The sequence below is a fragment of the Triturus cristatus genome, chromosome 5_1 (assembly GCF_964204655.1).
Source record: "Triturus cristatus chromosome 5_1, aTriCri1.1, whole genome shotgun sequence".
In the NCBI taxonomy this organism is placed as follows: domain Eukaryota; kingdom Metazoa; phylum Chordata; class Amphibia; order Caudata; family Salamandridae; genus Triturus; species Triturus cristatus.
Window position 1 is genome coordinate 677,799,279 of NC_140587.1, and position 16,980 is coordinate 677,816,258.

At 37.7% G+C, this 16,980-nt stretch overlaps 1 protein-coding gene across 3 annotated transcripts in view; it reads left to right on the forward strand.

Annotated features, from left to right (window-relative positions):
• Positions 1-16,699, forward strand: part of ST18 (ST18 C2H2C-type zinc finger transcription factor) — a 388,994-nt gene extending 372,295 nt beyond the window's left edge. For all 3 annotated transcript variants that reach the window (XM_085605637.1, XM_085605639.1, XM_085605638.1), the window contains 3 exons: positions 3,331-3,437; positions 9,226-9,369; positions 12,575-16,699. In XM_085605637.1, coding sequence (XP_085461763.1) covers positions 3,331-3,437; positions 9,226-9,369; positions 12,575-12,715 — 392 coding nt within the window. In that variant the 3' untranslated portion in view covers positions 12,716-16,699. The remainder of the gene's footprint in view (positions 1-3,330; positions 3,438-9,225; positions 9,370-12,574) is intronic.
• Positions 16,700-16,980: the final 281 nt, after the last annotated feature.

The following is a 16,980-nucleotide window of genomic DNA, read 5'->3' on the forward strand; positions in this document are numbered from 1 at the left end:
GAGCAACATATTTCAGCACATTTTCTGGTATTGTTCATGATCCGTTTGTTCTTCCTGAAAAGTATTTGAGAAGATATTTACAGAGATTAATCATTTGCTGGGTGTCAAAAAGTGCACCATTTTACTCTATTTTGTTTTGCTCTAAAGTTCCTTTATTTTGATTGTTCAGTGGCTGCAGCCTGCTGACTTGGGCCTAACACATGTGTACGGTTTAAATGGTGGACTGCAACAGTCCATGATAGTCACAGTGTTGAGGCATCTCTCCGCGAGAAGGCCCCAGCTCTGTTGCACTGAGTACAATTATGGAAAGTAGTAGCAAAGGATGTGTTTTCTCAGCTATCTTGGAAACATAACATGTTACTCCATATTGCATGTCTTCCTTTTGGTCTCCTAAGATATACAATGTAAGTGGCACATAAATAGTAACATTTAATTGGAAAATGCTGCCAAAACCACAGCCACAGAGTGTGAAGGCCCTCACTGTAATTGTATTCTAGACACCATTTACCCATGCATCACTTATAGTATATGGACTATATTATGCCTGAGATCAGCTGCAGTGCATTCAGATGATAAACACATTTCTTCCTCCAGCTAATGACCACGCTCTACAAGTCCCATAGCACCAATTTACAGAGCGACTCATGGTTGTCTGGGAAACTCAATAGAACCAGGCCCTACAGAAGGAGAAGGTCCAGAGCTGGCTACGTGAAGGAGGTTTACATTTTAGATTCTAGGACCTGAAAAGGGAGGGGCAAGTGGTGAAGTTGGAAGGCAGGGAAAAGTTCTACAGAGCTGAGATGATGATGCACCATCTGGATTTTTAATGTATGAAACTCTGAATTAGTACTTTTTTATTTATCATTTTTAATCCAAATATATGTTTATACTTGTTTCATATTTTAATCTTACATTGTGCCATCTTATGTCTTTAGTTTTTGGTATATATCTATTTTCATATCAATGTTTGTATCTGCTAAATTTCTATTATTTTTATCGACCTTTATTTACATCCTGCCAAAATATTGGTTCAAAAATATGAACGGCTACAATATTGTGAAGATAACTATGTATAAGAAAGTTCAGATTTATTGTTTTGAACTCTGCATATATGAAGCTTAATAATATATATTCATGGTACATGAATGAGGAGTTAAGATTGGTGATCTATACTTATCTATAATCACTCACCTTGATGATATTGTCGGAGTCAATATATTAACCATGAGATACTGACAGGGCAATATATTTCTCTTTGATATTCTGACATAGAACCCTGGCAAGCCATGTGCATGCATAGCATTCTAAATATTCAGGCTAATGATTTTCATTGCTATATATAGTCAGATTATAACCACAAAAGTACATTTTATCATTTTATTTGTATTCAGGCAAAATTGTCCACTACGTTTACAGTCTCACCTAGGCTAAAATTTGGTTAAGATTGGTCTTTTCTAAGTGGAAATACACCTTCCCAAAGTCCTAAATCTATTCCTTTTCTGGCACCATAGTTTGACACAAGATCTTTAATTAGTAGAATGGACTGATACTGCTACACTTGATACAACTTATTACAAATAGGGAAAAATAATGAAGAAAAAGACTTGTTTGCATTAAAATAGTAAAATTATGTATTAAAGATAAGTGCATCAGAAAAATTGTAAATAAGAACTCATGCAAGAATCTTTTGTATTTCATGTCGTATGCAATGTATGTGTTAGGAGAAAGATGTTCTAAATCAGGGTGATGTTTCTTATTGAGTGCTTTCTCTATTCTACAAATATGAGTAATGAACATGAAATGGGTTACTTTTAATTCTTGATCAAACCTGCTCGAGAGGGATTGGTTAACTGTCATTAGATTGTGAAACCAAGGAAAAAATGCGATGCTTTTTTTCAAAACCGCCAACTAGCAAGATGTAATTATTGCTTTTGTTCAATAAATACAATTAGGCATTAGGGGGATTGTTACATTCAATGTAAAATTCTTTGGAATGTAGCCAATGATGAGGAATGTATACATCCGCTAATATTGTACTAAAAATGTTCCCTGGAAGTGCCCCACCTGCTTCTGAAAGGACAGGTTAAATGTCCTATCCAATTATTCTTTATTTCTACAGCTTTCTAAAACTTGCTTCTATGCAATTGTCTGGCTGTAATCTGAGGGTCTGATTCACAAAGGTAAACATACACTTTTGTGTAAGTTTACACTTGCTGTAGTAACCTTAATACTTTTTGGTATTCACAAACAGCGAGTGAAATTTTACTACTTGTAAAACTACTAGTAGTAAAATAAGTCTCATTATTTGTGAATACCAAAACAGCCGTAAAGTTAATACTGCAGTGTAAACTTACACTTTGTACTAAGTTTACTACTGTTTTGGTAATCACAAGCTACAAATGTAATTTTAATACAAGCAATTTTACTTGTAGTAACATTACACTCATAGGGGCTGATTCCGATGTCGACCGGAAACTCTTCCGACCGTCTCCTCCTCGGAATTAGTTTCTACTGGCTCGCAATAGGCGAGTCCGACCGACCGATTACGGTGTTTACGAATATAGTTCGGTCGGACTCCCATTGACTTCAATGGGAGCCTATGTTCCGACCGACAACACAGGCTCCCACTGAATAAAGGGGTGGTTGTGGGAAACCTTGCACACTGCCTGCCACACTGTTCATGGTTGGAAAGAGGGGTCCCATTGATACCCAAAGTCAGTTTCCTACAGCCTTTTCATGTCGGACAGACCGAGTGGGAAAGGCAGTCCGAATCCGACATCATAATCCATCAGTCGAATACGTGGTCCATAGAGATGTACGATTCGGCTACGACCGACTTGGAGGCTCCGAATGGCGATCGGAACCGATTCGGACTGACTGACGGTTACTTTTCCATCGTAATTGGTTGGTCAGAAATGTTTCCAAGTCTGTCAGAAACATACGTTCCAACATGAATGCCGTTTGGAGCCTTTCCGACTGACATCGTAATATGCCCCATAGTTAGTAAATACCAAAAAGTAGTACATTTACCACAGCAATGCAAGCTTATACAAAAGTATAAATTACCTTTGAGAATAAAAACCTTTGTCTTTAGTTTTGTTTTGCCTTTGTATCTGATTTTAACTAGATTAGGTGACTTTGATAAATAATATCTTTTAATGAAAATTCAGTCTATTTGTTTGCTTTTGTCTTACATTCATACAGTGGTGCCTAGTGTTTATTGATATATATGACAGTTACCATGCTACACGATAAAGACTATGAGTTGGCAAGAGACCTACAATATACTGACTGCAAGTTTACTTTTCAATTCCATCAATTTTTCTACAGGTGTTGAAGGTGATGATGATGACATGAGACATCTGGATGAAGAGATCAAGGAACTAAATAAATCCAACCTGAAAATAGAATCTGATATGATAAAACTGCAAACTCAGGTTAGGGAAACACATTTTGTTTCTTTATTTCCTTTTTAATTGAAATCTCATACAGTAAGAAGTAAGGCTTATTGACAGCACCTTAATATTTGAGTGCATTAGAACAATTTGGAAAATTGGCTTCAATGTATATCTCATTACCACTGTGTAGCTTCACTAAAGAAGACACCGATGACGAAGAATGGTCTTTATTTTATTCATGAAAATACTTCCAGACTACAGGATTTAGCCAAGGGCAGAAGGGGGTGTCGAGGGGAAGGTATTGTGAACTATTTTAAGGCTGTTATTGGAAAACTGAAATAAGATAAATGTAGACCTCCAGAAACACGCTATTCCTTTCCTGATGTCTTAAATGCTTACTATTAAATACAAAGCAGTTCAGAATGAATGTTACTGTCCCTTTTTCAATTCTGAGCAGTCCATTTGAGCGGGCGCATGATATAAAATGAATATCTGTATGAGTTAATTTATCCTTGAATGGCACTTTATCAAAATGGTGGACACTCGTTAGATAATAAGTCACCCATAAATTCTTTTCAAGATAACATCTCTAAATAATACTCTCTTGAAGACCCTATTTTATAGTATTTTATGAACAAATGCACTATTTTAATACACTATACTATAGTTTATGTAAAGCTGGAATTTAAATAGATGAGTTCTTAATAAGCATCATTTAAAACAATATATGTACATGTATATTAGGATATGGATTCAATACTTTGATTGTATAGAAAAAAGCATCACTGTTGCCCAGTAATTTAACAAAGTATATATATATTTTTCATGACACAAGAGAATTTCAGATTTTGAATCGAATCAGTTGCATTACCAACTTAGGTTTCCTCTTTTGAAAGATTATGGATTTAAATATCTACACATGGTAGGGATTTGTGGATTCCTGACGTTCTTATGTTTTTATGGAAAACTCCCATAAACTTTACACTTGATTGACCTCCCTTTTCAAGCATGCATTTGGCATATACTCTGCCTGCACAGGACCAACCCCTATTGTAAAAAGCATGTCCCATTAACCAGTAAGATCTGTTTAAGACCTGACACCTGCAATATAATTCCTGGAAGACATGGTTGCCTTCCGTTTGAGGGTATACCTGGAGAGGATTGTGAGGATTGATGGTAAATCTGAATCATCATAAATACCAAGCAGTTTTTGGAATGTTCTGAAGCTAAGGTATTACCTACCACCAGCTGGCAATCTCTGGTTGCTAAGTGATATGTCTAGTGCTATACAAACCTCTTAAAATAAATGAATAAATGAATGTGACAGGCCTCAGCTATGAAGACTGAACTATCTGCCATTCAAAGAAACAACGAATCTTCCAAGATCATAGAAGTAGATTGATCTGGGGAATATCCCTCTTACACTCCCAGTGTGCATGGACTATTTGTCTTCACTCAACCCTTGTCACTCGTTTGCCAACCCTATAATTAGCACAATAGACCTCTGTATTGTGTGCATGCAATTATTAAATACCTATGTAACATAACAAAAGATAACTTCTTAAACGTCATGACAAGGCATTTCCTGATAATTGCTTACATGTATTCTCGGTTTCTTTCAGTGTTTCAGCTCTCAGGTGGGTAAATCCAAGCTGAATATAGAGGACACTAAAGTTTTTAATTTGGCTACTATTTACACTAAACAGTACTGCTAAAAACAAACGCTACTATTATGTGACTTAAAAGTATTAATTGCATTAATCTCAGAAGAAAACAAGCTTGGTCATCCAAAATTATTTGAGCTCTTAACCATCAGGTCACACTAGTCTCTTTAAAAAGAGCAACAACTTCTATCCACTCCAGCACACTCTCACAAGCAATCTACAGTGTGATAACCTTTGAAAACATAAAAAGTAACAATCTGGAAAAACTTTGCTAATACGGATTCACCATAAGCAAGAGAAGGACAAACCGAGGTTCTGTGACTATCCACACAATAGAGCACTGTGTCTGACCTTCAACTTACTTTGGAGCCCAATTTGCAGATATGTACCATATTCAGAAGCTGAAGCACTTTCCTTTTAAGAAATCTGTAGAGACTGCTGCATTTGTTGATGAAAACATATTGTTATACAGAGTAATCTTTGTACACATACAGTACAAAAGCCTGTCACTACCTTTAAAACTCTCACAACGGGAAACAACCTTTACAACACAGTAATTACAATGCACTGCCTTTACAACTCAGTCATTACAACGCAACATTCTTTACATCGCATGCCATTACAACGCAGCCATTACATCGCATGTCACTACAACGCATGTCACTACAACGCATGCCATTACAACGCATTATAAGTTAAGTAATGGGGAATAGTAATTTTACCCCTACACTATCCAACACTTACCGTACTGTTGCACTCACTGGAGTGGGAATAGTAAATTATACCCCTACAATATCCAACACTTTCCCTACTGTTGCACTCACTGGAGTGGGAATAGTATTTTTTACCCCTACACTATCTAACACTTACCCTACTGTTGCGTTCACTGGAGTGCGAATAGTAATTTTTACTCCTACACTATCCAACACTTACCCTACTGTGGCCCTAAAAGTAATATGCGTTGTAATGGTATGCGTTGTAATGGTATGCGTTGTAATGGAATGTGTTGTAAATGTAGTTTCTAAAAATGCGTTGTGATGGCATGCGTTGTAAAAACATGCGCTGTAAAGGATGTTGCAATGTAAAAATTGTGTTGTAAAGGGATGCATTATAAATGTTTGTGTTGTAACGTCATACATTCCTCACAACAGCACCCAAATTATGTGGACCAATCTGGCATAAAAATGATATGAACTACTTTTAAACTGCAGTGTGATGGTAAAGACTGTTATCTAGAGTGGCAATCTTATTTAACCTTTTGGTTGAAGGAACCTTTAAAAAGGGCAGCAAAAAACAACAAAATCAAGAGCAGCGGAAGAAACAAAGTTGTGCAAAGATGCTGATATCAACAACTGAGAGGAAGTAGGATCTCAAACAAAAAAATCAGCAATATATTTCCAGGGTGAAAATTGAATCTGGATGGAATTCAATATGTAGGAAGGTGTTTGGCCTATGGAGTTAAGTTCCCCTTTAGGCTATAAGACTGGAGCTCTATCTCAGTTTAGCCTGAAACTGTGTCTTAGCCCATGATTCCTGATTTCAGTTGTTACTAATTAAAGCAGAAGAATTACCTCAGCAAACAAACTACTTGCATTGACTCTAACAGGATCCAAGAGCTTCACTACATTTCAGAAATTACTGTGGGAGATATTGTGTGAACAGGCACTATCTAGGTCACAATATAGCAAATGCAGAATATTTACATCTTAAGAAATATACCAGCCATTCAGTTACAACCTTATTATAGTGCTAACTTTTTTCGTTATGATTGCTCACTGAATTGACACGCCAGTATTATATCCAGGCAAACTTTACTTAACTTACATGACAAGGCCTATATAGATTAGCATTTTGACACTTTTGGAGACCACCGGCACCTACTTTGGCACTGATAGCACTAGAAAAATGTGCAACCTTTGAATGAGAAGTGGGGTGTAATCTTATCATATTAAAATGGACTTTCCTCTCCTGAGACAGCTAGAAAGAAGCCCATTCTTCTGCTTCTGGAAAAGAGTGTCTTGAAATGTGATCAGAAGAGGAACACAAGCTGTGATATACTCTTTCATCTTAGATTATTAGGGGAACAGCCTCATTGTAGATAAATATATATTGATTGTCCTGTAGGCATGCAGTAGTCCTTCTGATCAATATGACATATGACATTCTTGTGAAATAAAAATAAGTAAGAGAGCCACTATTCAAGGGTTAGGGTTGCCAGTGTAGTTTTTACATCATTTAATTTAATCAGGAATGGTGAAGATTGATGATGTTGGTTAAAAGGGATACCCTGACCCTCTGGGATCTTGTGGGATGGATCCAGGTGGGGCCCCTCACAACCCCTGTGGTGCTGCCATCCACCATGTGTCCAACAATGGTCTGCGTACCCTCTGGACTTCCGTTGCTGCTAATGGGGGCATGATTGCCTGCAGGAGAGTTGGCCGCTTGTGTAGGACCCAGTGTCAGCGGATGGTTGACTGCAGACATTTTGAAATAAGATATTAGTTTGCCTTAAAAGAAATCGAAATTCACTGAAAAAAACAAAGGTTAAAGTGGAGTTATAGGTAGGTCTTCTAATTAGGGGTGGGAGGATTTTTTTTATTTCACAAGCAAAATTGCAGGAGTAGAGTAATTCCGCATTTCTCTTGTAATGCGCAATTACTAATACATTCTGCCACTCTGCCAGCAGAATTAATGAGCACTGTTTTACTTTTTAACAGGGGTGGGACAGAGAGCAGTCCCTCTTTATTTTAAATCCACTGCAGAATAAACTTCAATCTGCAGTGATTTTAAAACATGGAAAGACAGCTACATCTTCTGGCCCTATTTAAAAAAACACTGACTGCACTGCTGTTCGTACCCCTCGATGCCCTTACATACAAAGAGTATATACGGCTTTTATACTCAGAGCATGTAAGGGCACAGAGGGGTGTGCACAGCAGCACCAAATACCAAATGCACTGACAGTGCATATCCTTTGGCGCCCTCACATACTCTGCAGTGATCACTGCAGAGTATGTGAGGGCGCCGAAGGGTATGCACTGTCAGTGCATTTGGTATTTGGCAGGGCTATTTCTTAATGAAGCATGCATTCTCACATCCATCTTTGGACATTAGGGTGCTAGGAAAATGGCACCAAGTACCCACCAGAGCAATGTGCCCACTCCGCCCATCATGGAATTCCACAAAATCTCATGGAATTTTAGTGCAATTCCATGGAATCAAATTTAATTAATTCCGCTCCCCTGTACCGTTTTATAACCAAAACAACAATGAGATTCATCAGTTATACGTAACTGAGATACATTTTTTATTATTATAAAGCCTACGTAAAACTCCTTTCTAACCTTTATATATATATGTAATTTATTTCATATTGTCTATATATAATTGTTTCTATGGTTTATATAAACTATTCTTAAGTGTCACTTTTATTATTATTGACACCAGGTAAGGGTTATAAACACTGGCCAGTAAATACACACTGGCCTTTATATACACACTGGCCAGTAGTTGCACATTTGCTCTGATGTGCTTTTTGCACCATCAGTTGTGAGTGTGTGCTCGTTGTCTCCATGTCCTTTAACAGTTATGTTTTTTTGACATAGCAAAAACTTAAAATCAATGTATTGTTCTGTTCAAGTAGCCGTATGTATTTATTAATCTTCATTGTTGCCATAGAACACTGCCACCGGCAAATGAAACGGAACAAAATACCATAGCCTTGAAATACATACTATGGTGATAAAATAATGTCTTGGTCCAAATTAGCACGACCCATGCTGTTTGGGTATTGTGGGCTTTGGTGGGTATTGTTTACTGAATAAATGTACTACATTGTCTTGCACAAAGGCATCCAACTTCGGGCCATATTATCAAGGAACCACAATAACATTATTGCCGCTCTGGTTTGAACCTGGGCTTCTATGGGAATTCACAAGGGCATATTATCAAGCCCATTATCTCCGCGGCGATAATGTTATCGCCGTTCCTTGATAATATGGCCCTTCATGCTTTGTATAGGTGCTTACCAAGACCTACATTATTGTGTAACTACTGCTAGGCACAGCCCTTAAGTATGCACATATATAATACGCACAATTTCTGGCCCAATCACTAATAACTCTGTTAAAACTCAATGTTAAAACTAATCATTTCCATTATAGATAACATCAATGGAGAGCAATCTTAAAACAATAGAAGAGGAGAATAAACTAATAGAACAGAACAACGAAAGTCTGCTAAAAGAGTTGGCCAGTCTTAGTCAAGCCCTCATCTCGAGTCTTGCTGAGATCCAGCTTCCACAAATGGTAAGCTAGCAACACAATATGTAGTCAGTCTATCTATCTATCTATCTATCTATCTATCTATCTATCTATCTATCTATCTATCTATCTATCTATCTATCTATCTATCTATCTATCTATCTATCTATCTATCTATCTATCTATCTATCTATCTATCTATCTATCTATCATCTATCTATCTATCTATCTATCTATCTATCTATCTATCTATCTATCTATCTGTCTATCTGTCTGTCTGTCTGTCTGTCTGTCTGTCTGTCTGTCTGTCTGTCTGTCTGTCTGTCTGTCTGTCTGTCTGTCTGTCTGTCTGTCTGTCTATCTATCTATCTATCTATCTATCTATCTATCTATCTATCTATGTAATGTATTGTAGTGTTTTATGTGCAATTCAATTACTTTGTTATATGGCTGTACTATTTTTGTGGTCCTATGAATGTTCTAAATGTCCATGATAATAATAACATGAACTGCTTTTTCATAAAAAATGCTCTAAAAAGTAGAAAATAACGGCAGTAAGGCTATTCTTGACCTATGTTGTCTCCTTTGGTATCAAAGTCTGAGTAGTAAATATGGTCCCACCCCATGGATTGTGTGATTTCCAATTCAAAAGGCTTTAAACAGATACTCTTTTTACAACTGGTAACTAGTGTAGTCCTTTGAGCAAAATTGCAATATGGGCCCATCTATCTAGGATGATGGCTTTCTGCTGTGTCCTGTATTCTTGGCAACTAATTTTCAAGTGAGTCCAATGTAGAGTATGCTTGCATAATCCAATCTTGATATCACTAGAGTCAGTGATACCTGTATCCTATATGACAGCACTAAACATCACAGAATTATCCTTATGAAGTGACTTTGTTGACTTCGGATTGAATTGAGAAACTTGACTTCATAATCGCTCCGTTTTTACTTCTGACTATTGTATTAGTGGCTGGTCCAGTTTCTGGGGCTAAGAGGATATTGGGTTATAATTTTGCCATAAAGCACGTGTTAGTATTTCTCTCTTTGGGGGGTTGAGTTTGACATGATTATCTATCATCCATTGTTCCACAGTACATAGGTATTCACTGTGTTTTGAAGTGCTGACCAGAGACAATTGTTCGAGTTATAAGGTGATCAGAGTGTCATCAGCCTAGTTGTATCAGTTAAGGTTAAATGAAGTAGCAAGTTCATGACGTGGGGTTGGGTTGGGTAAGTGTTGAAGAGTAATAGTGTGATAGTAGATCACCGGGGAAACCAACTCCACTGTTATAAGGTGAAGGTTTGAAAGGTGGTATCAATAGAGTCCCGGGACTATCATTGACAAAGAATTGTATCTAGTTATAGACAGTACTCTATACCAGAATCATAAGGCCCTTGAGCTTATAGTACATTGTGTACAGTGTTGAAGGCTGATGACATGTCAAGTAGCAGTAGAGCAGCAACCCCATTGTTGTCAACAGTTTCTTTAAGGTTTTCCCAACTAGAAATTAGTCTGATTCCCAGTGTGAATTCATTCTATCTCTCTGGTAATACATTGATGAAAATTGATAACTTTCCGAAACTTCCTTTTCAATGAGTTTGCCTAGGAAAGACCCATGAGCTACTGGTTTGTAATTAGCTGGTGTGTTTTTTCAGAAGCAGGGTATTTAGTGTATGTTTCAGTGAGCAAAGAACAACGGTACTAGAAAATTCAAAAGAAAAACCTTTATCATGTTTGTGATATGGCAACATGCAAGGAAAAAAACTGTTTTATGAATTAGGCTGGGTACAGTTACACCATTAAGGTAGATGGCCAGTTTCAGTAGCACATGGTAAAGGTGGCAGAACGAATAGGTATGCTATATTGTTGCAGGTGGAATCACCAAAGTTGCTTATTTAGAACTCAGAAAAATGAATATGGCTATCACAGTGATTCTGTTAAGTACAGAAAGTGGTTTCTAAAGCATCTGAATAAGCAGGTTCTTGAAAATTGTGAAAATCTCCATCATTTTGTTTGGGTCTCCCTAATGCCCTTCGCATAGTAAGGTTTTTTACTTTTCTTGATAAGGATATTATCTTCTTTCTCTTGGTACTGATCTATGCTATTTGCAGGCAAGGACCTCTATTATTGAAGGTGTTTGGGGGCGTAACAGGAGTGTGTGTGTCCACCTTTTGTGTGCCTCAGGGGCTATTTGAGTTTACAGAAGGGGCCGCACACACTTCTTTGTTCCAATCTGTGATTTTTTGGGGCTCTAAATATTAGTACAAATAGGAGTTTGTGCTGCTTTTTCTTCCAGCTCACATTATGTACAAGGTACATTCAAGCATACATCCTTACATGGTGTTCATAAGCTACAAAGATGCAGTATAGAACTGAAAGCAATGACATTTGATATCGTTATTTCTTCTATTCAGGAAAGATCAGACATTACTGTTTGTGAGGTTATACTTATATGCTTAAATAAACCCTACTTACCTTTGTTAGATGACTTCTGAATTATCAAATTTTATTGAAATTGACACATACATGTGTACATTGCAAATTGTTATACCTTTCAAAAAGCCAGGTGTCCTATCACTGAGTAAATACACATGTTGTGTGACCGTAGCACATCATTTTCACTGCTGTTGAGTAATTTTGACAACTCTTGCAGGCCTTTTAAGCACTCATCCTGGCCATAGATTCTAATTGTTCGTACTTAAGCAGACATCTGGTGACCTGCTTAGCACTACGTTGGGTTCCTATTGAATATTAGAACATCGGAATGTTAAGCACTCCATTGAAAACAATGGAGTGTGTCGCACTTCTAATGGCCGGTAGAAGTCCGGCGCTCCAACATTACAATGTTTGTTCACAACTGTAGCTCTGAACAAAAGGCCACATGGAGCCCAAGGGGATTTCAATCCCCTGGGGTTTCTGTGAGGCCTTTGTTTTAAAAATTAGAGCAATCTACCCTCTAGGGGCGGAATGTTCTAATAGCCTTAGATCCCTCCGTAGCGGGCTCTACCAGCCATTTAAGGCCCGCTCCCTTGTTAAAGGCCCTAACCTTTGGTTAGGCCTTTAACAATGGAGCGAGCCTTTAAAAGCCGGTGGAGCCCGCTTCGGCGGGTTCTAAGGCTATATTACAGAATAGTATACATGCTATATACCATATCACTTCATTGCTGCTTTCTGTAATTTTTCCACTATGCCTTACTTGTGACTAGCATAAAATATATATGACGCATATGTTTTGTCTTTGTTCAGGGTCCAATCTGTGAACAGAATTTTGAAGCATATGTAAACACCCTGACAGACATGTACAGCAATCTTGAAAGAGACTATTCCCCCGAATGCAAAGCCCTGCTGGAAAGCATCAAGCAAGCAGTGAAGGGGATCCATCTGTAGTCTAAGAGAATCCTAAAGGTACTTGACAGGACCCAGCAACGGTGATCTCTGGGAGGATATCTTCGGCATTTACGGACTGAGTGCACTGCAGACGTCCTTGCTGCATACATAGTTGCACCATTGCACTAACATTGTCCTCCACTGGGCACATCTATTAAGAAATTAAGAGATCCGCATTATCAAACGGTTTCCAACTGGACAGACAATGGAGGGACCATCATCAGTAAATCGGCCAACTGACTGTTCTAACAGCACTGCACTTGATTTTTTTGGGGTGTTCTCTTTTTTCTCTTCATGTTTTCTTGTGTTGTTCTTTTGTACTTCGTTTTTGTGTGTTACAGTAATGTAAAAAAAAAGCGCGTGCAGCTATTTTTTATATTTTTTATTTATTTGGGATCAAAAAATGTATGTTTTTATGTTTTCAACAGAATTTTGACACCTACCATATTTATAATTTGTGTAATATTTTCCAGGCGCTTTTTAAGTCAATGCTATAAAAATATGTGATTCTGTAAATGAAATATATTGCTAGACTTGTATGAAACATTTCTGAAAGCAAATGGTAGAGCTTTATTTTTGGTACAGCATTGTGTTTTCTTTCGACTCCTTACCAGGTAGATGTTTCTTCAGTTTGACGAAATGTCATCTGAAAGAGGAGCGTGCTATAAAAAATACCAACCACTTGCCTGTTGAAAGGGGTTTTCACGGCAGTGTCTTTGTAAAAGCACAGATCGAATTCTGCCTAATAGTATGATGACATCATGTGGGATATTTTCGTACGCCATACTCATTCTACTAGCCCTACATTGTGCCTTGTCCTAGGTCCTCCGGATGATTGGCAGAGCTTCTTGAGCTGAACATCTCGGTGCTTCCCACTAAGGCTATTCCAGTTGCTCCTTGTAGACCACAATGATCGCAGAACTCTTTGATGTATGCCACTCACTGCTTTCTGCACAAATATTTGAATTCCTTCACCTTCTGGTGTGTGGCCACTCTTTGTAATACCTTGTCTTTACATGGGCAGCCTCGTTTCAGCACCAAGCTACAGCAAAGCTGCCAAGACATAGGGCTTGAAGTTGGATGGAAACACAAAGTCGTGTGGTGTGTGGTTGAAGTCATAACTCTATAGTGGAATCTGCAGGTTAAATTTATTTCACCATTTTATGCCTATGGTGGGAGAAAGGCCACTGGTGGATTGAAATCAGGAGTTAGCAGTACACAAATTAGAGGTTTTTACACTAGCACCTAACTCTAAAACAGGACCATTTTTTGAATAATACAGTTTTTGTGTCTGTTGCATCCTCACTCTTTCAAGCACTTTATGTGATTGGACTTGGTATATTTCTAGCATTTCGCCATTGAATGCAAAATTTCGAAGTGCTAGAAATCTTGTGCCCAAGGTTGATCGATAGAATGTCACACTCTTTGGAAGAATTTGGGTCATTTTATTCAATACTAGCAATAATTAAACATAACAATGCGAATTTAAATGAATATGTGCTTGCATGTTAACATGTTAGTTAAAACTTAACACATTCGTTTTGCATTTACCAGGGTTGAACAGGTTATCGGACATAGTGTGGATACGTACCACATCCCTAAGGATGGAAGGTCACAACAAAGATTCGATGGCCTGAACATTTTGCAACTGTTGACTAAACATGCAACCTCTTCAATGTATATACTTCAGGAAGAACTTGCATAGTTTTTATTTATTAAATATGGAGTTGGTCAGTCTTAGGATGGACTTAAAGAATGTACTAGACTTTTCAAATAAGGTCACAACTTTTCCTTTTACATGTTTGTATAAAGGTAGGAAGTTGGCACAACAACAGATGCTTCCCATACAGCCCATACAGATCTGCTTCCTGTATGGGCTATGTGTGCCTTCTGTTGCATCAAGGCAGACATCCAGTAGGTATCCTATACGAAAGGACCAGCAGCTCTTTCTAATGAACCTTGAGAAACATACTTATCTCTATGGTTATAAAAAAACAACGGCATTAACTAGAATATCTTAAATTGCCATTAGAAGGTGGGTTTTACACTGTTCACATTCATAACTGTACATCACATAATTGCAACTGGTTTATAAGTCACACAAAACCACAGCTTACAGAATTGGCACCACTCAAAGCAGGTACTCTGAAAGCAGCTAAACCTTACTAAATTCATATTACTTGATAGTGGGGTAAAACTCCTCTTGGACCTTGTCTTTAAGTCTCCCTCCTCATTTGGGGATTAGATGATGATTTGAGACAAGTTAGTTTGTGGGAATCAATTCAACTTAGCCTAATCTGTGGTACAGCAATAGTAATATATGCATTATGGACATTACCAGTACAAACATGCATACTATAGCACATCATGGCAGGGAATCTTTTGAACACCAGCATCGTTTTATACAAACCTTCATTAGAGAAGCATGTAGTGCATCCATTTTAAAAGAGAGACTTTGAAAACAAGGTCTCAAACCTCCCTCTAGGTCAGGCGTGAGTTGTATTTCTGTTCTACTGTGACAGCAATTAATAGTAGCAGGTAACACTGCATTGAAGCAGTAAGAGTATTTTGTGTAATTATTAATACTCATTCTTTAGACGTCCACCTGCCTTGTGCTCCCGCCAACTACTGTGCAAGCGACAGGATCTGCGGAACTGATGTCGAGGATGATGTGGTAGCAACATGGCTTCCAAATCTCTCACCCCATTTGAAAATGAAGGGCTGCACAGGGTGGGAGTGGGCCTGATTACGAGTGGGTCCTTATAAATTGAGTGTTATGTAACACATCTGATGATTGGTCAAACCGGCCGAAATTTGCCGAAATTTAACAGAGAAAAAGCATAGGATGTGTACTGCATCATGCAGATTTTGGTACGTTAAACACAAAAATCTGCATGTCATTACCCAGAAACTCGTCATAGTTTTAATTTATCACACCCAATAAGTAACGAACCCTGTTATCCGGTGCAATGAATAGCACCTATATTCGTTATCAGGCCCAGTGTCTATGTTTCAGGGAGTTTGAACTTGTGAAATCTTTTTTTCTAATGTATTTATGTCACAGCAGACTGTGCTTTCGAGAAGAGACTAGAAGACCAGCAAAACTACTTTTCCGTACATGCACATACGTTTGCGCATAGGTGCCTCAGTATAGCCGTCCTCACAAGGCCTCGTGTGTGTTTAATTTTTCTGTGGCACAAAAAGTGTTTATTTTTTACAGACAAAGTTTATATTTCGACTGGGACACACTGTCTGAGATGCACTCTGAGGATAGCTTTAGGTGCTACGGGGTGAATGAAAGGGGAACCGTCGTCAGCAGGGCGCCACAAATTAACCACTGGTTCAGTTGCAGTTGGTGCAATAACTGGCTGGTTGTACTGGATACAGGCGCGCATTTTTTTTATTCATTTCCACTATCACTCACTCTCCTACCAGACATTAGACAGGAGAGAAAGGATATTCTCTAGGGAGCTTTTTTTTATTTTTTTCCATTGTGTTTGACAAAAACTGTCTCAAGTTCAGTCATAATATTTGAAGGAAGCCAGGCAATATTTGTTTTCCCGTACAAAATATTGTAATGGCTCACAAAAAAACAAAAACTTACAATTGTCGATTAATTCATGCATTGCACAGGCTACAATTTAATCTACTATTTTAATAAATTAGTTATATATTTTATTTAAATTTAATTTAAACCACTGTATTTATTAAAATTTCCTATGGCTTCGAGTTAATTTATCTGTGCGTGGACTGTTGCTCAGGACGTTTCGTAGCGTATGTTCCTATTTATTTGCCTCCTTTGTACTTGATGTGTTTTTGTAATGTGCACATTTTGTGTTACCGAATCACTGATCTATGCTGTAAAGGAACCCCTTTTGTAAAGAGCAATTATGTATGTGATCTTTTTTTTCTTTCAGAGTAGTTAGTATAGAGTTTCTTCTCACAATTAATATTTCTTACATCAAGACCGAGAAATAAATGATGTTCTGTGCTGTACAATTTGTGTATGGTAGGAAATAAACATTAAAATAACTTTCATTTTGCCTAAGACTTTTGGTGACGTCACAGGGTTTTATTATTTTGTATCCAATATTGCTTCCCATCACAAGAAGTGCAGTAGTACTTATATGTGTCTGACTTGTGAAAGCTCCAGAGAGTTGTAAGATGTTTAGTGCAAACTACACTTTTTTTAACCCTGTATTTAATAAAAATGAGAAGCAACAATTGTGCACTTCAGTCCTCACCCAATAAAATATTTAGCATAT